The sequence below is a fragment of the Pteronotus mesoamericanus genome, unplaced genomic scaffold, assembly GCF_021234165.1.
Source record: "Pteronotus mesoamericanus isolate MK-2021 breed Mesoamerican mustached bat unplaced genomic scaffold, CSHL_Meso_final contig_50, whole genome shotgun sequence".
NCBI lineage: Eukaryota > Metazoa > Chordata > Mammalia > Chiroptera > Mormoopidae > Pteronotus > Pteronotus mesoamericanus.
The window spans coordinates 24500136-24523243 of NW_026555186.1; the positions used below are offsets into that span (position 1 = coordinate 24500136).

At 38.5% G+C, this 23108-nt stretch overlaps 2 protein-coding genes across 2 annotated transcripts; both read right to left on the reverse strand.

Moving 5' to 3' along the window:
• Nucleotides 1-7618: 7618 nt before the first annotated feature.
• Nucleotides 7619-23009, reverse strand: AK6 (adenylate kinase 6). The gene is made up of 5 exons (XM_054578459.1): nt 22769-23009; nt 20993-21085; nt 12132-12190; nt 11879-12024; nt 7619-9693 (listed from the first exon to the last, which is right to left on the reverse strand). The coding sequence occupies exons 1-5, from the start codon at nt 22794-22796 to the stop codon at nt 9501-9503; spliced, it is 519 nt and encodes a 172-aa protein (XP_054434434.1). The 5' UTR covers nt 22797-23009; the 3' UTR covers nt 7619-9500.
• On the reverse strand, nt 18779-21081 carry TAF9 (TATA-box binding protein associated factor 9). Its single transcript, XM_054578458.1, has 2 exons — nt 20993-21081; nt 18779-19766 (listed from the first exon to the last, which is right to left on the reverse strand). Exon 2 carries the CDS (start codon nt 19747-19749, stop codon nt 18955-18957), a length of 795 nt encoding a protein of 264 aa, XP_054434433.1. The 5' UTR covers nt 19750-19766; nt 20993-21081; the 3' UTR covers nt 18779-18954.
• Nucleotides 23010-23108: the final 99 nt, after the last annotated feature.

The following is a 23108-nucleotide window of genomic DNA, read 5'->3' on the forward strand; positions in this document are numbered from 1 at the left end:
CAGAGAATGGCAGTTTGTGCAGCTTAGTTTATTCGTTAGAATAAAAAGAGGAGAGTCAGGAGAGTTACACAAAATCCATTGGTGGCAGATTGAGGGGGTAGGAGAAGGCAAATCTGGGAAATTTCTGTGATTGGATAAAAAAGCAAAATAGAGAAACAGAGGGTTCTTTTACATGGGTGGGTATGAAACTGGAAAAGCCGGCATTCGTGCTGCTTGTCACCTACTAGAACCAAAACAGAGAGAGAGAGAGATTGAATCTTTATGGGGGCTTTATTCAGATCTTCGATAATCTGAGAAGATGGCGGGTTTGTACCCTAACAGACCATTTTAAATTCCATTTCCAGCCAACCCTTTTTATAAGAAGAAAAGTGTAGGTAAGGGGTTTGGAATTCAGGGGGAAAGTTAATCAGATAAAAAGCTGCAGCATTCTTTCATTTGTGTCCTGGGCGGTAGGCAGCTTACCCGGGAGGACAGTGGCTCAGATACCATCTGGATTCCTTGCAGTCCTCCTGGGGCACAAAGGTGGAGCTGCCAATGATTTCCTGGAGTCAAGATGGGTCATACCTTCAGTTCCTGAAACAATAGCTTTTTACATACACCGATTACTAAGCTTACTAGCTGTTATCTGAAACTAGAAATTTTCAACACTTGAGTCCCCCATCAGGTACGCAATACTTAATAATTCACATTTACAGCACAGAGGCCTTCCAGCTAAGATGGAGGTGTAGGTAGATACACTTTGCATCCTCACACAGCCAAAAGAAGGACAACAACAATTTAAAAACAAAAACCAACAAAAACTGCCAGAACACTGAACTGTATGGAAGTCAAACAACCAAGGAGTTAAAGAAGAAACATTCATCCAGACTTGTAGGAGGGGGCACAGATGAGCAGCAGGGGCAGAGAGGATGCATGGCAAGGTGGCTGGAGGACCAGGCAGTCCCATATTTGCATGCAGATAAACCGGGAGGAACGACTGAGTTGCAAGATGGACTGTACAACCCAGAATTCCAGTGCAAGAAATGAAAGTCTCAAACCCTCTGGCTGTAAAAACCTCTGGGGGATGTGGCAGTGGGAGAAAGTCCCAGCCTCATGGGAGAGTTTGTTGGAGAGACCCACAGAATGCACATAAACCCACCCACCTGGGAATCAGCACCAGAAAGGCCCAAATTGCTTTTGGGTCACAGGGCAAGTGACTAAAAGCAGGGAGAGAGCTGAACATGTGGCATAGTTCCCTCTCTGACCCTTCTCCCATATACAATGCTACAGTGCAGCTATGTGGGTTGCCCCCCACTCCACCCCCCGGTGAATACCTAAGGCTCCACCCCTTACAACATAACAGGAGCACTGAGACAAAGAAATATGGCCCAAATGAAAGAAGAGATCAAAACTCCAGAAAAAATACAACTAAGCAATCAAGAGATAGCCGACTGTCAGATGCAGAGTTCAAAGCACTGGTAATAAGGATGCTGACGGAAATGGTTGAGTATGGTCACAGAAAAGAGGAAAAAGTGAAGGCTACGCAAAGTGAAATAAAGAAAAATATACAGGGAACCAATGGCAAAGGGGAAGGACACTGGGATTCAAATCAATGATTTGGAGCAGAAGGAAGAAATAAACATTCAACCACAACGGAATGAAGAAACAAGAATTCAAAAAAATGAGGAGAGGCTTAGGAACCTCTGGGACAACTTTAAATATTCCTGCATCAGAATCATAAAAGTGCCAGAAGGAGAAGAGGAAGAGCAAGAAATTAAAAACTTATTTGAGAAAATAATGAAGGAGAACTTCCCCAATCTGGCAAAGGAAATGGACTTCCAGGAAATCCAGGAAGCTCAGAGAGTCCCAAAGAAGTTGGGCCTAACGAAGCACACACCAGGCACATCATAATGACATTACCCAAGATTAAAGATAGGGAGAGAATCTTAAAAGCAGCAAGAGAAAAGGAGACAGTTACCTACAAAGGAGTTCCATAGGACTATAAGCTGATTTCTCAAAAGAAACCTTGCAGGCAAGAGGGGGCTGGAAGGAAGTACTCAAAGTCACGGAAGGCAAGGACCTACATCCAGCAAAGATGACTCTATCAAGCAAAGCTATCAATTAGAATGGAAGGGCAGATAAAGTGCTTCCCAGATAAGGTCAAGTTCAAGGAGTCCATCATCACCAAGACCTTATTATGTGAAATGTTAAAGGGACTTATCTAAGAAAAAGAAGGAAATCAAAACTATGAACAATAAAATGACAACAAACTCACAACTATCAACAACTGAATCTAAAAACAAAAACTAAGCAATCAAGTAGCACAGGAACAGAATCACATAAATGGAGATCACATGGAGGTTTATCAGTGGGGAGGAGGAGGGAGGAGAGGTGGGGAAGAGGTACAGGGAATAAGAAGCATAAATGGCAAATACAAAATAGGCAGGGGGAGGCTAAGAATAGTATAGGAAATGGAGAAATCAAAGAACTTATATGTGCAGCCCATGGGCAGAGGAGGGAGGGGATGCTGTGGGATGGGGCCGTACAGGGTGGAGGGGAATAAAAGGGGGAAAAAATGAGACAACTGTAATAGCACAGTCAATGAAATATACTTAAAAAACCCCAAACATTTATAGCACAGAGATAGTATTTGAGGAACAAGATAACAATGAGGGGTTCTGAGGTCTCTGTTCTAGTGCAGCTGTTATGCCCTGAGGGGTCTGGAAAAGGAGATTACTCTGACATTCCAAAGGTGTGTTATTTTAGATGCAAAAAGACAAATAGATAGCCTCAGTTAAGGTAAAGATTGACCTTTGTCAAGGAAGCTACAGACCTAGGACCTGACTACTCACCATGACTTGCTTTTAGTTAGGAAGTTTTATGTTCATACCATCCTATGTGGTTATTTTCACTCTCTGAGTTTGTAAGGCCCACCATCTGGGCTTCCCCTGGGCTTTTCAGGTTTAGTATATGATCCCTTTTTTTATCCACACCAACATCTATGAAATAACTGAAGGGATTTCATAGTGGTCAGAAAACTTGGCTGTGGAAATCTCCAAGCCCAGCACAAGTAGCAGCCATCTCAGATTGCTTTACCACTCAGGCAGGGTGCCCCAGGCAGAACAAAGGCCACGACTGACCTTGGCCTATACCACCTGGGAACCCACCAGGGCTAACGCACCCAGTGGACAGCTACCAACCACGGCGCACCACCATCCAGTCCCTGCACAGCTGATCCTCCATGGAGGGTAGAGGCTGGTGGCCCATGGTCACAGCCAGTCCTGGCAGCTGACTGGCCTGGGTAAACCTTTCCCATTGATCCTGCCAACAGCAACCAAGGCTCAACTACAAGAGGAGGGTGTACTCAGCCCACACGAAGGGTGTACTTTGAGTACCCAGCTTGGGTGATAGGGGAGGCTGTCTCACTGAACCCTACAGGAACCTACTACGTTAGGCTACACTTCCAACACACAGAGTCAAAGGAGCTCTGCCTAATCCACAGAAGCAAACACAGGGAGGCTGCCAAAATGAAGAGACAAAGAAACATGGCCCAAATGAAAGAACAGATCAAAACTCCAGAAAAAGAGCTAAACAGAATGGAGATAAACAATCTATCAGATACAGAGTTCAAAACACTGTTTATTAGGATGCTCAAAGAACTTAGTGAGGACCTCAGCAGCATGAAAAAGACCTCGTCAGAAACAAAGGATACACTAATTGAAATAAAGAACAATTTACAGGATAACAAAGGTAGAGTGGATGAAGCTGAGAATCAAATAAATAATTTGGAACATAAGGAAGAAAAAAAAACCACAAAAAAACCATCAGAACAACAAGAAGAAAAAATCCAAAAAAAATGAGGCTAGTATAAACAGCCCCTGGGACAACTTCAAGAAGTCCAACATTCACATCATAGGGGTACGAGAGGAGAATAGAAAGAGCAAGAAATTGGAAATTTATCTGAAATAACAGTGGAAGAAAACTTCCCTAATTTGGTGAAGGAAATAGACATAGAAGTCCAGGAAGCATAGAGAGTCAGAAGTATGATGGATGCAAAAAGGCCCCCTCCAAGACACATCATAATTTAAAAGGCCAAAAGTTAAAGGTAAAGAGAGACTCTTAAAAGCAGCAAGAAAAAAGAAATTGGTTACCAGATGATTGACAGATGTGGCGGGGGAGAATGGGTGAAAAGGTGAGGGGATTAAAAAGTACAAATAGGTAGTTACAGAATAGCCATGGTGATGTAAAGGACAGTATAGGAAATGGAGGAGCCAAAGAACTTATATGCATGACCCGTGGACATGAGCAATGGTGGGGGGACTGCCTGAGCGAGTGGGGGCACTGGTTGGAGGGGGACAAATGGGGGAAATATGAGGACAACTGTAATAGAATAATCAATAAAATATAATTTAAAAAAGTTGGCTGGATTTAAAGTTTACTTTGGATTCGAAATAAACGAATAAACCCTTTCCTCGCAGTAGCCAACTTCTTTTAGTCTTCCTCTTCTCCAGATCCAACCCACATTTCCCTTAATTAGCTGCTTTTCAAAAGTAAATATTCCTAGACATGTGGGAAACTAGATAGAATCAAGGCTCTAAAATTTCTCCTCGTAACAGAACAAGCTCAATGTCATGTGCTTTTTAGCTGCTTAGGGATTTAAAATTATCATAGAGAATTAAAATATTTATAACTGTCAAGTCAGTTGTGTACTATTTCATTTTGTATGATAAACATTTCAGTAGCTTTGCAAGACAAAAATAAGTTTTCTTCACTTAAAACTTTATTATAGCAAATCTTGAAATGAAGTACTCTAAGTCTTTTAACTTTTTCAAGTTGGTTTTTTTTTTTTTTAAGCCCTGGCTGGTGTGGTTCATTTGGTTGGAGCATTGCCCCGTACATCAGAAGGTTGGGGGTTTGATTCGGGTGTTCAATTCTGCATCAGGGCACATACCTAGGTTGCAGATTCAATCCCCAGTTGGGAAGCACATGGGTGGCAACCAACTGATGTTTTTCTCTCTCTCTCTGTCCCCTACTCTCTGTCTAAAATCAATAAACATATGTTTTTTAAAATTTTTAAAAGTTCTTTTAAAGCGTTGTTTGTCTATTCTAGTTCCTATATGTTTCCATGTGCATTTTAGAATCAGCTTATCAATTTTTATGTTGGGATTTTTATTGGGAATGAATTTATAGGTCAATTTGCAGAAAACTGACAACTTAATAATATTGAGTCTTGAAATTAATGAGCATGGTATATCCATCTAATTGGATCCTTCCTTTGAATTTTCAGCATGCAGACATGGCACATATTTTGTTAGATATATACCTCAGTACCGCATGCCTTTTGGTACATTAGTAGATGGTATTATTGTTTTAATTTTAATTTCCTTAAAATTAAATTAAAACAATTTTAATTTAATATTGTTTGTCACTAATATACGGAAATGCAATTGACTTTCATGTATTGGTCTTGTGTTCTGTGATCTTGCTGAAAGTCACTTATTAGTTCAAGTAGCTTTTGTGTGGACGCCATTCGGAATTTCTACATAGGTACCATGTTGACTGAGAGTTGTTTATTTCTTCTAGCTCTGCATGTCCTTATTTTTTTGCATAATGCGCTGGCTAGGACTTCCAGGATGACGAATATGCTTTTTATTCACTAGTCTTTTTCCACAAATTATTTTTTGAACCCTCTTCCCATAAAAATAAACTCTTTAAACAATGAACCTCTGGATGGATTTCAGGAGTCTGTGAATCTCTGAAAAATATAGGCACCATTTTGTATTAATATGTATATCTCCTTGGAGGAAGTGGGCTCATAGCTTACATGAGAATGTCAATAGAGTTTATGTCATCAAAAGTAGTTAAGGGACTAAATTTTAAGTAAAAGCCTTGGTAGAGAAAGACAAATACCATATGATTTCACTCATATATGGAATATAATGAACAAACTCAACTAACAAGCAAAACAAAGACAGACTCATAGATAGACAGGCTGACAGCTCTGCCTGAGGTGGGGGCAGAGGTTGAGGAGTGGCAGGATCAAGAAAAAAGATAAAGAACTCATGGATATGGACAACAGAGTGGTGACTGGCAGCAGGGGGATGAGCAGGGGTGCAGGAGGGTATAGGGTAATAAATGGTAACAGAAAAAAATACAGCGAAAAATAAACTACTATTTTGAAAAAGTAAAAGCATAGGTATATATAATTTTCATGATTTGTTTTTCACATATACAGCAATGAAGGTTATTAAAACATGATTTTTTTCCTCTCCCTCTTCCTACTTCATAGGAAAAAATAAACGGTTCTTTCGACTCCTATTACTTTTGTGTTAAAGACAAATTTAAATGTTGGTAAGGATTTGGGTAGGACATGCTTAGAATACAGAAGGAATATAACTGAAGGCCAAAGCCCTATTTCAAAGCCCTCCAAAATAAAAATATAACAAGGACATAAGGGGGAAAAAGTCACTGGTTATGTATACACCAAAGCTTACTATCTTAAGGCACTCTTGAGAAACCAAATACATCATACTAAAAAGTCTCATTTACAGAATTATGAAATGATTAAAATTTTGGCACACTTATCTTTTCTTTTTCAATTTTTTTTTGTTCTCATCTGAGGACATTTTTTCATTGCTTTTAGATAAAGAGGAAGGGAGAGAGGAAAGGAGAGAGAGAAACACCCATGTAAGAGAGAAACATCAGTTGGTTGCCTCCTGGATGCACCCTGAAGGAGGATCATACATGCCTAGACAGGGATGGAACCCTGCAACCCAGGCATGTGCCCCGACTAGGAATAGAACCCACAGCCTCTTTGTTACGATATGATGCTCCAACCGAGGCACACCGGCCAGGGCAACACACTTAAGTTTGATTTAAATCATCCTGTTTAAACAAAAAGTTAACAAATAGGTTTGAATAAAAACAGAGAAAAACAGTAAAGGAGGTTATTTTTAAGACCTTTTCCAAACACACTATAAGATGTTAAATCATTGTCACTAGTTTCACATGAAAACCTAGGACTGAAACTAGTGAATATACAAAATTCCAAAAAGTTCTGTAGCTCTGTGTTAGACTTCATTATCTCCCACCTGTTGAAGGAAAATCTCATTTATTATTGAGTCAATATTCGTGTTAAGATAATGAGTAGCTTGATTAGCAAGAGAATTTAGAGAACTCCAGTAGTGAAAAGGCAATAATCTTCTCAAAATAGCCATTCACACTACTGAAAACAATAACAAGCATACACACACACACACACACACACACACACACACATATATGGTGCTATACATATGGTGCTTAGTGTGGGCTAAGCAGTTTACTTAATCCTTACGATAGCCCTGTGAAGTAATTATCCTCATTTTATATGACTGGTAGTACTGGGTAGCACCTTGTTGTATTAACCTAGGCCAAGCGATTTTTTTTACTTCCATACCCTGTCTTCAAGGCCCTGCATCCTACATCATTTGATACTCACAGTAGAAAATAATTCTCTCTTCTATTCTCTCATTCTAATCTCCAACAGGGCACTTGCCACATTCTACCTTATTTGTCTAAAGCGTCCATTTGTGTGTATGTCTTTTTTATATACTAGGTTAAGATCATCTAGAGGTCAAGAACTCATCTTGGGAGGCCTTCCCTACCATAGTGATTTTGATGAAGTCTTGCACATATATAATAGGCAATCTGTCTTTATTAAAAAGGATTTACTCAATGTTATGTTTGCACACAGTTTATCTTTCAGGAATTTACTTGACCGAGAAACTTGTTCATGTGCAAAATTACATAAGCATGAGGTAGCACAACTTAGTGGGTAAAAGCCTGCTAGGATGGAGTCCTGACTCAGACACTTTCCTTGCTGTGCTCTTGGGTAAATTACGGAACTCTTCTGTGCCTTGGTTCTGTCCTCTGTAATGGAAATAACACCTTCCTGTGAATTAAGAGTTCACTTTTGAACTGTGTTTAAGAGTGCCGGGCACACATTAACATATGTATTATCCTTTTTTACATCATTGTTTGTAATAGTAAAAAGCTGGAATCAACTTAATTGTCCATCCATAGGGGCTTGACTAAACCAATTGCAGCACATCCTTAATGGAATTCGATGCAAACATTACAAAGTTTAGGGGTCCAAAGAAGTTGTACAAATGATTAATAGGCACATGAAAAGAAGTACACCACCACTAGTCATTAGGGAAATGTAAAAACAAAAATAAAATATGACTGCATCTCTATAGAATGGCTATTATGAACAGTAGCAAATGTTGGCAAGGATGTGAAGAAATGAGATCCCTAGTACATGGATGGTGAGACTATAAAGCAACATAGCCACTTTGGAAAACAGTTTGGTATTTCTTCAAAAAGTTAAATTCAGTTGCAGTATAACCCAGCAATTTCCCTCCTAGACACATACCCAAGAGAATTGAAAACCAAAATGCACATAAAATTCATACACAAATATTGGTAATTCACAAAACCCAAAGTGGATACAATCCAACTGTGGAACTGATGGAATGAGGTGCTGATACAGGCTATACCATGGATGTCCTTAAAAACATTATGCTAAGTAGTAGAAGCCAGACACAAAAGGCCACATACTGCATGATTCCATTTATATGAAATGTCTAGAATGAAACAATGTATACAAAGATTAGTAATAGCAAGGGGCTAGGAGAAAAGAATGGGAAGTGATGACTAATGGGAACAGGACTTCTTTTGGGTGGGGTGATGAAAATGTTATAGAATTAGTGGTGATGGTTGCACAGTCTTCTGAATATGATAAAAACCAGTGGATTGTCCACTTTAAAATGGTCAATTTTATGACACGTGAATTATATCTTTTAAAAAAATGATAGGGAAGTGCGTAGACTCTGAGATGGTATAATCTCCAAAATATAGTAAGTGAAAAAATACAGAATAGTGTACATGGTATGCTAGCCATGCGCTTAAGAAAATATGTAACACACACACTGTGCAGACATAAATCATCTGAAAAGAAATATAGGAAACATTAGTTCCTAAAGGGAGAGGATGTGGGGTAGCTGAAGAACAGGGGTGGCCTGGAAGGGAAACCTACCTTTCCAGTATAATCTTTTGTACCTTTTTCAGAGTGTAAGTATTCCCTTTTTTAGAGAAATAAAAATGGAAACTCTGATGCTTTATCTTTAGATTTCAGTTTTAAGAGACCATGTTCATTTTCTTCTGTAATAAACTTAAAAGATATCCGTCCACACATTTTGTCTGACTTATTTATTCTTTAGCAATCGCTACCCCTATTCTTTCAGCAAGCATTAAATGATGACAATTTTTATTCTGTCTTTAATAACATTATATTCATTATACTTGAGATTGTTTAGCTTTCTCATAGAAAAGAGAAACCCAAACATAAAGCTGTATACTATGCACCTACTAGTTCTGCAACATAATTTTAATAAAAAAGTTTTACTGATTATTGGACAATTTATGTGATGTGGGCAGAGAAATATTAACAGTGATTCTAAAGGGGCCAGACTCATAAGTCAAGAGCTCTGATCTTTGCTCCATTGCTCAATCCACTTCAATATCTCATTGATATTATCCTCTAGATCTTCTGGTTTATTGCTGGGCAGCCGATGCACTATTTCTGTCTTGTAGGATGCTAATGCTTCTTCATATAGCACTTGAAAAATTTCACACTCAATATTATTCTTCAGTTTCTTCTCATTGTAACCTCTAGAAGGCAGAGAGAAGATAAGCAAACAAATGGCATTAATTAGAGTTTTAATAAACATACCAGAAACTGGAGACTGTGGGAAATACAAAAAATCATGCAAAAATACTTCTTGTATTCTCTTTACCTATAGAAAATCGACTGGCACCTATAAATAAGGGGTGCTACAAGAGGGTTAAACGAAGGATCAATATTTAGGTTTGTCTGAAATTTCCCCTCCCTGACATTTTGTCAGGCACTCAGTTAGTAAATACACCTAACTATCTCAATCCAGATTCTGAAATAAAATAAGAATACTATAATTATGGTCTTAGATTTTAAAAAGAATGAGAGTGGTTATGATATAAACAGATAAAACAAGTAGATGGTATCTAATAAAATGAAATGTATATGATTAAAATAATATACACTAATTAGGTACTTGATCACCTAGATGTATCTTTACCAATTTCAAAGACATTGAAAAAAATAAACTTAAGTAATCTTTAGACAGATATGTGAATTAGCCAACCAATTAACTAGTGAAAAATATAAAAAAATTCTACCCTGGCTGGGTAGCTCAGTCGGTTTAGAGGATTGTCCTAATACACCAAGATTGTGGGTTCAATCTGTAGCAAGGGCACATAGAAGCAGCAACCAACGAATGCATAAATAAATGGAACAAGTTGATGTATCTCTCTCTTTCTCTCTAAAAATCAAATAAAAATCAATACACATATCTTTGGGTGAGGATGAAAAAAATCAAAATTAAATGAAACTACTTAAAAGACGATTAATTTTATGAAAAGACAACCCACAGACTGGGAGAAAATTTTTGCAATCACATACCTGATAAATAAACTACAGAATATAGTCTATCTATACAATGATTTTATTTGGCAATAAAAAAGGAATGAAGTACTGATGCACCTGATAACCCAGATGAATTTTGAAAACATCACACTAAGTGAAAAAAGCCAGACACAAAAGGCTACATATTATATGATTTAATTTACATGAAATGTCCAGAATAGGCAACTTTGCAGAGAGAGAAAGTAAATTACTGGTTGCCTCAGACTGGGAAAGAGGCAGAAAATGGACAGTGACTGCTAATGGGTGTGGGGTTTTTTTGGGGGGGGGGAGGATGATGAATGTTTTCAAAAACTGACTGTAGTAATAGATGCACACCTCTGTGAATATACTAAAAACCACTGAATTATACACTTTAAATGGGTGAATTGTGTGGTGTGTGAATGTATGTCAATAGAGCTGTTTTTTAAAAAGTAGTTACTTTATTATAATTTTTTCAATGGCTACAAATAAAAGACTACCTCTCATCTTATTTTCATACCTTAGTCTTTGGCTATTTGCAAAAAAACAGTAATTTTTAATAATTTTTAAAAAGTGCCTTGTTTAAGAAAAAAGCGTAAGTACTACATGGTCTCTATTACTTCTCTGTTCAAATACTTTTAATGGCTTTTCACTACCTAGAGAAAAAAGGATGGCAGTTGTGGGTCTTGTTCCAACCGAACCCTCCCTACATGTCTGCTACTATACTCCTTTGTGCAAGGATTTTGCAAGTATTCCACCCAATGGTAGTTACTCAGAGCTGACTCAGTGAGAATCGCAAATTCTGAATCTGACCTTAGGCAAATTTCTGGAGTTTTCTTTGCTGAGACTGCCCTCTAAATTCCTCCTAGAACTGCCATCTTCCCAAAGCTTGAATCAGAAGGCAGCAGAAAAATGTTTTCCTCAAAAATGTATCCTTTTTGGTTATTCTGGAGTGTGACACTCTCTTGGAGGCACTAACTCAAATATATTTTAAAGGTTGTGAAATGTTGATTTATCTTGTTAGTTTTTCATAAGCTTTCCCATTCCTGTAATAAGGATAATTTGGGTAATGTTCACTCAGTAGCAAAGACTATGTTGTTGGCTTGGCTGTTTTCCTAGCAAGGTTTTACTTCAAGGAAAAAGCATATTCAATAGGGTTGCAATATAGTACATTTTACTTAAACTGTCAGTTGAAGTATTCATTTACACAGTTATACAAATGCCTGCATTATACAAATGCATCTTTTTCTTTTAGATTCAGAATGTTGGTACCATGCAGATTTGGTTCACAACTAGAGACCAAATAGTCACAATAACCAATTTCAGAATCTGAAAAAAAGTTTATACTTTAAGAATTCAATATATTTCCTTTCTTACCTTGCTTCAAGTCTTTTGTACAATACACTGTTATCTGTTTTCAGCACAAAAACTATATGAAACCAGCGTTCAGGGAAGAAATCACAACCATGGTAATCAACAATAACTCCACCTTCACTCATCTGGCTTTCTAACTCATCCACTACCTATAAGAAAGGTGGAGGAAAAAAAGGATGAATGATTCTTAAAAAACAAGTCAAATTTCCTATTAAAATTTTTAAAATGTATCCTTTATTTAAAAAGTTGTACTTACTCTATCTTCATCTAAAATGGGACAATCATACTCTTCATCATAGCCGTCATATAACTGCCCTGGAAAAGATGTACATTGGCGGGTTAAAGTAGTATTTTCTTAAAAAAAAAATAAAAAAAAAAGATTTTATTTATTTATTTTTAGACAGAGGGTAAGGGAGGGAGAGAGGGAAAGAAACATCCATGTGTGGTTGCCTCTCACGTTCCCCCTACTGGGGATCAGACACGTGCCCTGACTGGGAATCCAACTGGTGACCCATTGTTTCGCAGGCTGGCGCTCAATGCAATGAGCCACACCAGGCAGGGCAGAAGTAGTATTTTCTAAGTAACTTTCAGTAATAGTCAATTAATTCTAGACTTTAGGAAGGGAAGTCAATCATTAATTACTCTTTTAGAGACAAGGGATGGCACTAACACAATAGATGTCACATGGATATAGTGAATGATACTAATAAATTAGAATTTTATCTAGAGGAAAATTCTTGGATGGCCACATATCTGAAACTGTTTTAGCTATCAAAATGGAAACCAACTAAAGAATTCATAATAGCTAATTTCTGAATTTGTGGGCTACTAGAACAGCATTAATTTTGGTGACCTACAGGTTAGTGGGAAGGGTGACACATGGATACAAATGCTCTCACACACATTAACAGAAGGTTAAGTTCCAAATTTATTAGGCAAAGGATATGAAACTTATTTAAAATAACAGGTTCTCCAAAGGGTCGCCAGTCTGATTCCCAGTCAGGGCACATGCCTCAGCTGCGGGCCGGGACCACAGTAGGGAGTGTGAGCAAGACAACCACACATTGATGTTTCTCTCACTCTCTTTCTCCCTCCCTTTCTCTCTCTCTAAAAATAAATAAATAAAAATCTTTAAAATAATAAATTACATTTCGATTTAAAAAATAAAAATAAAAATAGGTTCTGGATTCCAGGAATGAACCGTCTTGTCACTGAGGCCGTATCTTCATGTGGTGTGGGTAAGTCAGTATCCAGATGTTCCTGAACAGCATCTTTATTTCTAGATTTCCAACATCTCCAAAATCAAGGGTTAAATATCCTATTTCATAAGGCAAAACAAGAAGGATGGGCAGTTCTGGCTGGTGTTGCTCAGTGGATTGAGTGCCGGCCTGAGACCAAAGGGTCTCTGGTTTGAGCCTGTCTAGGACACATACCTCAGTTGTGGGCCAGGTTCCCAGTAGGGGGCACGCAAGAGGCAACCATACATTGATGTTTCTCTCCCTCTCTCCTTTCCCCTCTAAAATAAATAAATACAATCTTAAAAAAAAAATGATGCGCAGTTCTAAAGAAGGCAGATTTAAATCTAACATAAGCCCTGGCTGGGTAGCTAGCTCAGTTGGTTAGAGCTGTCTCCATACAACAAGGTTGAGGGGTCTCCCAGTCAGGGCACATACAAGAATCAATCAATAAATGCAAAAATAAATGGAACAACAAATCGATGTTTCTTTCTCTCTAAAATCAATAAATTAAAAAAAAAAAGGGAAAAGAAGCCCTAGTGGGGTGGCTCAGTTGGTTGGGCACTGGTCCCACAAACAAAAGGTTGCAGGTTCAATTCCCAGTCAGGGCACATGCCTGGGTTGCAGGCTTGGTCCCTGGTCAGGGTGCTAACGAGAGGCAATTGATCCATCTCTCTCCCTCTTTCTCCCTCCCTTCTCTCTAAAAAGAAATTTTTTAAAACCTTAAAAAAATAAAATAAGCAATTAAAATGTTTGCCCTGGCTAGTGTGGCTCAGTGGATTGAGAGCTGGCCTGTGAACCAAGGGTCGCCAGTTCAATTCCCAGTCAGGGCACGTGCCTGGGTTGTGGGCCAGGGCCCGAGTAGGGTGCGCATGAGGCAACCACACATTGATGTTTCTCTCCCTCTCTTTCTCTCTCCCTTTCCCTCTCTAAAAATACAATCTTAAAAAAAAATAAAAAAGTGTCACTTAAAGAATAAAAAGAGAAATAATAGAAATATTTTGTAGTACGACAAAGAACTGAAATATAGATTATATAAAGACCTTAAAAATAAAAAAATCAAGATAAAAAGGAATTTAACAAAGAATTCACACAGAATGGAAAAGGCAGTAAACATAATGAAAAAATGTTGTACATTCCCAGTTGTTAAAGGGGTACAAATTAAAGTCAGCCTTTAAATGTCTGTTATACTAGTTGTATATGTACATATATAGTCAATCAACTCTGGATGTGTACTTAAAAAAAAAAAGATACCCATTCAGATTTCCTCTATCATTTAATTTCTAATCAGAAAGAGATTGTGATAAAATGATTAAAAATGTTCAACAAAAGGGAAAGTTAAATATTGATATAGTAACTAATGAAATGCTATGCAATTAAATAAAGTTCAAGAAGTAAGTATTACATACTCTGCCCCAGCCAGTGTGGCTCAGTTGGTTGGAGCATCATCCCATAACCAAAAGGTTGCAGGTTTGGTTCCTGGTCAGAGGACATACCTAGGTTGTGGGTTTGACCCCAGGTATAGGCATGTGCAGGAGGCAACCAATCGATGCTTCTCCCCCGCATCGCTGTTTCTTGCTCCCTTCCTCCCTCTAAAAGCAAGGGGAAAAATGTCCTCAAGTGAGGATTTTTAAAAAAATTTTTAAAGAAAGAAACCTATATAATTTTATTAACCAATGTCACCTCAATAAATTCAATGAAAAAATCATTTTGATTTGTAAAAAGAGTTGGAAGGAAACAAATCTCCAACAGCATGGATACCGTATCAAAGCTCCTGCAGAATTTTGGGTGATGATTATAATCTGTACCGTAGTAAATTGAGAGACATGACCATGAATGGATTCTAAACTTTATTGTAAATTTCCCAAAAAAGCAGAAATATATATACTACTTCAGAAAGTTTCAGAAATTTATAGTTGTCTATACATAGGGTCTTAATCTAGCAAACACGAAAAGGCTTGCTTTAAATTATGAAAGCTTAGAAAATCATTCAATTTTCTAAACAAAGTCTTGTAACTTATTTAAAGATATATTACTTGCAGAAAAAAATATTGATTGTGGAACCAGAGTTGAAAGGCTAAGTTCTTACCTTAAAAGATCTTCCTAGCTGTCATTTATCAAGCTATAAAATGTTTTAACTGCCATCCTAGAATTTACACACTATGTGAAAGCTGTTTTTTGAAGATACTGGGATGCTACTTATCTGTTTTGAGGCTACTGCCAATATTTAAGACATCTCCAGATATTTCTCACTTGGAAACATAGTTACCTCAATCCAAGAAACTTATTAAGTACAAGACATTAACTGGTTTAGAATGATTGTTTTTTTGACACCTGGCATTTTATGTACAGAAAAGAGCAGTAATTTCTGCTTAGAGAAGTTAACACCAAACATGTGACATTTGAGTTGGGCTTTTTAAGAGTTGCCTGTAAGGCAGAGGAGGGCATCTACATGTAAGGAAATGAGATGTATAAAGACATGGAGGTGGAAAATTCCTAGTGTGACTGAGAAACAGTAGTGCATTGTGAGCAGACTGAAGGGGACAGAGTGGACAGTGGCCGCAGGTAAGGCTGAGGGTAGACAGGCCAGTTCATAATCTCCTATATTTCATAAGAAGGATGGACTTTATCAGTAAAAATCAAGTCATGTTATTCCTGCTCCCCATTTTTTAAGAAAATTTTTTATTGATTTGGGAGAAATATCAATTTGTTGTTCTAGCTACTTATGCATTCATTGGTTGGTTCTTGTATGTACCCAGACTACAGATCGAACCTGCAACCTGGGCACATAGGGATGATGCTATAACCAACTGAGCTACTTGGCCAGGGCTCTATTCTGTTTTTTGGACAGGATGGTGTAGAGGAGGGAAGGTAAGACACTGAAGGAGATTCAGCACAAATGGTCTTGTGAATGGATTAGGGGTACCATAGGAATGCAGCACCAGATGTGTTAGGAATAGTAGTCTACAGAGATTTTTTAGACAAACTATCAAAATTTAAAGGCCAAATGATCTGCATGGTGTATTAGTGTTTGTACATGCGGGGGATAGGAATCAGGAATGGGCAAGTAGAGTCAGGGGTAACTTCAGAGCATGTGCTTTTTAAACATGCTAATATGGCAATGCCTGGGTACTATCCAGATGGCTACATTTGGGTGTCTAGAAATTGGGCTTAGTTATTAAGAATCATCAATGAAAGGGAGTGGCCAGTCCTGAGTGTATGAGATTATTAGAGAGAGGAGCAGAAATTACAAGATGTCTGCAGTGAAATCATGAGGGAAAGAGGTATATTGGTGGGAAGGAGAGGATCTGATGCAAAGATTGGGAGAGAACAGTGTTGGAGAGCAAATGGAGAGAGTCATTTCAAAGGCTTTCAGTGGAGGAAAAAGATGGAACAGAAAAGAGATTAGAGGATGGCAAACTTCTGGAAAGGGCAAGATAGTAAATACATCAGGCATTGTGAGTTAATCTTTAGCTAGTGGTTCCTATAAAAACAGCAGCAGTTTGCCCACAACTAGGTTAGAAACAGATCAAGATTATAAATGTTGAGGGTCTGGCTACGCTTTCCAACTCCTATTTGAAATAGATCCAGAGTCAATATACTACTACTTTGTCTTGACTTACAGAGATTAGGACCAGAGGCTTCAGACTGACAAACTGGTGGCAGGAAAATTAAGGATGCTGATAAAAGTAATTAAATGACTGCATATGGGAAAGGATATCAAGTGAGGAGGAATCTGAGATCCTGGAAGTACAGGGATAAGAAAAGTACTCTTAGGCACACAATATTTAGGACTCCCAGTGATTTTATTAACTTTAATTTCCCAAATAATTTTTCATGCCTGGGTTCCAAGTGGCATAAGGATCTCTTAAAAATACCACTGACCCTTGAACAGTGCAGGGATTAGGGGGACCAACCTGCCACAAACTGAAAAATCCATGTATAACTAGTCAGCCCTCTACATATAGATTCCCAACCACAGAGTTGAACTGCACATGTCAATTGAAAAATCCACGTATATGGGGATCCACGCAATTCAAATCCATGTTGTTCAAGGGTCAACTGTAATACAGCAATTCAATATGATTATTAGGATGGCTGTCAACATCCATTTAGACATTTGTTCAAAACCATTTTTTTTTCCTTTAAAGTCTTATAGCAGAGCTTCTCAACCTCAGCTACTAACATTTTGAGCTTGATAATTCTGTTATGGGATTAGATGATGTGAATTGTGGGATGTTCAGAAATCACTGCCTTCTACCCATTAGATGACACTAGCAACTCCCTGAACCCCAGTTGTGCCTACCAAAAATGTCCCCAGAAATTGCCAAATGTCCCCTGAAGGACAAAATCACCACTAGCTAAGAACCACTGTTTCATAGATTATTGCATGGTTTTCCTTAAAATATATCACGATTTGAAAAAAAAAATTAGAAGGCTGGATATCTCAGAATATATTCTAAAGTGATTGTTACAAATGGCGTAAGAAAAAAAAAATCTGGTACATTATGAGATCTTATAAAGTACCTCATCCAACACCACTTCAAGTCAAACCAGAAATCTTTTATGTGGCATTTTATGAGGGGAAAACACTTCTTTAAGGATTAAATTTCATCAATAAAATGGTTTAAGACTACACACCATTAGGTGGACTAACAACTGGCTAAAATGGGGTAAATGTAAGTAGGAGAGGACCAAATGGTCTAGTGTTACTGTTCCTCACAATGCTATGCCTGATTGATTATATAGCAATCAAGTTTAGACCTGTAAAATTGAGGCTAGAACTGGAAGACATGACGGAAAATGACTACTGTGACTCCCAAATCACTTGCCAAAAACTGTAAAGCTCAACATGGAAAGAAACAAAACCAGATTTCACATAGGTATAAAATGAAGACTTTCGAGCTATGTACAATAGCTAATAATGAGAATAATGAGCTGAGTTTTATTAACTCTAATTTACATGCCAGGCCTGGATTAAAAATAAAAGCATGACAGTGATTTATATTAAGAATATGGCAAGCAAAAATGCAGAAAACTGGTCTGCAAATGGGATACTGAAAAAATTTTAATTTTATTTGAGAGACAAAGGGAGAAACACCAATTTGTTGTTCACTTATTTATTCATTCATTGGTTGATTTTTGTATGTTCCCCGACTTGGGATTGAACCCTCAACCTTCACGTATAGGGACGACACTCTAACCAACTAAGTTATATGGCCAGAGCTAAAACTTTTAAAGTGGGGAGATACTGGGAGACACATTAGGGTCCATAAGCATAACCAAAGGGATAGAAAAACAGGACCTAGGAAGAACTTGGGCAATTGAGGAAGATAAATCCAAACAGATGACGATTCACTTTGAATAAAAGTCCCCATCCAGTGTTCTCCCCAAAAAGAACCGTGGTTGTATTTTAGTAATTTGAGAGAAATGGCACATTAGAATGACTTACACACCAGAGAGCCTACTGTGATTTAATCATCTGAAGACATCAGAGATGACACTCTAGTGGTAATAAACAGCCTGCAACAACTGAAGTCGTTTACAACTATTACTTCTGTTGGTGATGAGGGGTAAAATAGCTTCTAAAAATGTAATTGCCACAGTACCAACAATCAAATTGATGAATAGCAACTTTATTTCTTACACTTAAAGGCTGACGAAAAACCACTATGAATTCTATTAAAGAAAATACAATATCTCAATTAAAAACTATGGTAACTGTATTTACTCATTAAATACTATGTTTTCTAAAACACAACTTGCAAACATCCAGCATGCGTATTTAATCTTAGTACAGTGGATTCAAGATCAAGTATACATGTTACATGCATCAAGGCTGGATTACAAATTATCATAGTCATCATCATCGTCGTCGTCATCATCATCATCTTCGCGTTTTCGTTTCAATGCATTTGATGAGTCATTGGCAGTATTTTGTGATGACACCATGTTAGTGGTAATGAGAATGTTTTTGGACCCAATTAATGATGGATTAATAAGAACATTCTGAACTGCTGATGTTGCAGGAATTGATGTTTTTACAGCTGGGGACTGTGAAGTGGGCATCTGTACTGTAAACCTTTGCCCTGTAAGGGACATCGGAGTCCCTACTTTAGTTGAAACTGACATGGTTTGTGGGGTTGGTGTGCCAAGTGTGGGAGTACTTGGTCTGCTAGTAACTGAACCAACACTTAACCGTGGAACTGTTATTCTTCCCGCAGAAGTAGTTGCCTTTTTTTGTAAAGACTTAAGTCTATAGTTTGGAGCAGTCAAGCAGTATCTATCAGGTGGCAATCTAGGACCTGAATATGGCTTGATCAGTGGCAAAGGGGTTTGATTTCTCTGCCTTGCAATATCTAATAAAAAATCTCTTGGGGGAGGAGAGGTAAAAGACTGGTCAGCGCGACACTGGATTGCCAATCGCACATCATCTGCATCAACGGTAGCTTTCTTAGCATGGCTTGAATAAATTTTCGCATCATCTAGAATTGTGGTCACATATCGGAAGGCAAACTCCAACATCTGATTTATTACTCTTGGCTCATATTCTGTAATCCCCATATCCTTCAGGATTTGTGCCATCATCTGTGCATCTTTCGGCATGCTCTTGGGAGAAGCCATCTTGCCAGACTCCATGATATCCGGTGATCAGACTTTAGGTCATTTAAAGAAAATATGCACATTAGATCAAACCTGAAATAGTTACTTTAGTAGCAACTGTCAGGAACTTAAAAAAGTTTTTTAAATGTTACATTTAAAAAATATTTAAATTTTAAAAATATATTAAATCTTTTTAATTTTAATGAGGTACACTTACAGTTCCCTTAACTTAAATTTATTGAGTTTCTACCCTGTACAAATCATAATAGAATATGGAAAGACGAAGACACAATAAGGGGGAAATGACTGGGGGAAAACAAGGTAAAATAAGTAAAAACACATCATTTTAGAATATGTGCAGTTTCATGCAGACATGCAACTACCAAATTAATCTAAGAAAATATCGTAAGACAACCATGTCCTACTACCTGAGGTCAGAATACTCTTTCCTTCCAGTGAGATCAATATAATCAGTTCCACAGATACGCTTGGCTTCACCTGAACTTTTACACATTCATCCATCTCAAAACATTCTGCCTCTTCCTCACATTCAGATTCTGCCTATCCTAAGTCCAATCAATCTCTTCATGGAAACCTTCCCAATTACTATCCACAAGACCTGCTAGCCAATTGGGGGGCAATATAATGATCAAAATAACTAGGACACAGTTTTAGACATTTAATACAGTGGTACCCTGGTACTCATCAGTTACTGGTAATTTGTTCCAGAACTCATGATGAACGCTGAAAACAATGAGTAGCAAACAATGAAGCATTTTCTCTAGCGGGACAGCAGTGTGACAAAGACAAATTCTAGCAAGTGCAATGGGTCCCCAGCAAGTGCCGAGTGCTGAAACATTGTTTCCTCATCAAAATGCACTGAGTACAGGATCTGATGAGTTCCGAAGCCAACGAGTACTGAGGTATGACTGTACTTTCTATTATTATGGGTCTCCAACACAGCATAAATTCCTCAATGGTAATCTTCCTCTGCTTTTTGTACCCTCTCACAGTATAGTACTAATACTCCATTCTCTCTCTAAGATTTTATTTATTTATTTTTAGAGAGAGGGGAAGGTAGGAAGAGAGGCAGAAAACCATCCATGTGTGGTTGTCTCTCGCGTGCCCAACCTACGGGGGACCTGGCCTGCAGTCCAGGCATACGCCCTCCTGGAACCAGCAACCCTTTGGTTCACAGGCCAGCACTCAATCCACTGAGCCATACCATCCAAAGCATCTCTCTCTCTCTTTTTAAAAACACCACCAAAATGTCCCTTACCTTCTCGAGCTAAATCACCCACATTAATGTATTTCAGTCCTGATCTTGATGCAAGTTCTTTGCCTAGTGTTGTTTTTCCAACCCCTGGTGTACCTGTAAGACAAGCCACAGAAAATATTGTTCATGAAATACTTATTAGACTTTAGCCACCTACCTGCCCTCCTTAATATTCTTAACAGAAATGAAAAGTTTTGTAATTAGCCACCCTATATGAATTAATATATCCAAAGCCTGTTGGATGTCAGAATCTCACCCAGTGCATCTAGTTCTGTCAGAAGTGGGGCCTGGGCAATTCTGATACCAATTCACAGACTGCTTGCCACCACTATGGAAATTTTCAGAGTAAAGCTAGATATCTCAAATAAATTACCATTATTTAATTTTTTAAAAAATTAAGAAACTGTTCATGGAAAAAAAAAAATCACACAATATCAAAAACAAATCTCAATTACACCAAGGACTCCCTATACTCTTCCTTTAGATTCTTGAAGTCCTATGCATGTGTTTGTATAAACATCCACACACAGGTACATCTGATAGCATACTGTGTGTGCATGTACCGATACATAACGTGCAAATTTAATATGTACACACACCGTACATTCCCTTTCACATAAATGACAGCACTACACATTGTTTTTCACTTTCCCTTTTTAATATCTACTGGATTTCAAGATAATTAAATGCATAATTTTCAGCTTTTCAGGTTTAATGCCACTGAATAAAATTCGATTATCATCCATGATAAAAAGAATAAATCAAATCTCTATATACAAGACAATAACATTCGCCTTAAGTTCCCCTCTAATAACACCACGTTTGAATCCTGGACTCACTGCGCTTTTAATAAAATGCTCACACACAAGTTTTTGACAATATGGCTTAATATTAAAAACCAAGACATTGAATGCCCCAGTCAATTTAGATATTGTAGAATTTTTCCCTTAAGAAATCTTAAAGGCTAAATAGTAGTATGTTTATGTTAATTTGCAGCTCTCAGAAACAGAAAAATTGTGCGCAGCCAACAAGCTTATGTTTTGTTAAACGATAAAAAATTTATAGCTTTTTCCCCCCCACAAAGAACGTCTCCCTTATGCGGCATTTTAGGACCGCTCACATACTAACGGGGCCCCTGAGTACGGATCCAAATAACCAGAAGGACCCCCACGGGAACTTCCGCCGCATCTCAGTACAAGAAACGACCCGATGTGCTCAGGAGATAAATTTGTTTTCTTCTTGGAAGAAAAAAAGTCTCTGATACTAACTCAATGAACACAGCAAATTAATCACCATACGCCACAAACACCCGAACTCTCTTACCGAAAGTTGACTCTCAGATACAAAGGAAAATGAAAGACGGCCCAGTAAGGCCTTAAAAACTAGGCATCCACCGCTAACAGATCACCAATATGACCTCTCTAAAAGCCAAAGACACCCAACCAAAAAAAAAAAAAAAAATCAACAACCACTTCACAAACAAAAACTAGATTCAGAAAGATTAGTCAGCTTGCCAGAAAGGGGAGCTGAACTGGTTTATTCCTCTCCGCCTCACCGAGCAGACTCAGCCAACAGAACTGACGTTCCCCCGTCCGGCTCCTCCCCCCACAACGGTCGCGAGGACCGGGTCTGAGGACCTAACAACTGCCACGCCACGCGGCCCTCGACTAGCCTCGAAACAAAACACTGAGCGCTCCCACTTCGGACGCCCGAGGCTCCAGAGAACTCGGCGTCCCAAACCAACCCACTGTCCATCCCCTCCCCGTTGCGCGCCCTAACCGGTGAGCAGGATGTTCGGAAGCAGCATGGTCCCCACCGCCACAGCTCTGGAAACCTCGGCGCAAGGGCTCTAAGCGCAACCGGAAGGAGCCGGAAGGGTGGGCGGTGTCAAGCGCCAGGGGCTCCGGAGGCTCTGCGAGGCGCTCTCGATCAAACTCCGCCTTCCAGTCACTGACCATTGTTTCCTGGCCTACAATGACACACTTTCATTGTGTGGTCCGAGGCAGGGAAATAGAGGGGAAGCTAGCATTCAATTCAGGCAATGCACTGGATGCCTAAGTTACTCTCTCCTTTGGCTGCCCCCGCCCTTCGGGCTGTGTCGCGGAAGCGCCGGCGAGTG

Excerpts from the sequence above, each read along its gene's own strand:
- TAF9 (XM_054578458.1), bottom strand. The coding sequence starts at position 19,749 with ATGGAGTCTGGCAAGATGGCTTCTCCCAAGAGCATGCCGAAAGATGCA.
- AK6 (XM_054578459.1), bottom strand. The coding sequence starts at position 22,796 with ATGCTGCTTCCGAACATCCTGCTCACCG. Across the intron at positions 12,025-12,131 it reads CCATTTTAGATGAAGATAGA|GTAGTGGATGAGTTAGAAAG; the intron begins GTAAGTACAACT and ends CCTTTCTTATAG. Across the intron at positions 9,694-11,878 it reads TACAAAAGACTTGAAGCAAG|AGGTTACAATGAGAAGAAAC; the intron begins GTAAGAAAGGAA and ends TCTGCCTTCTAG.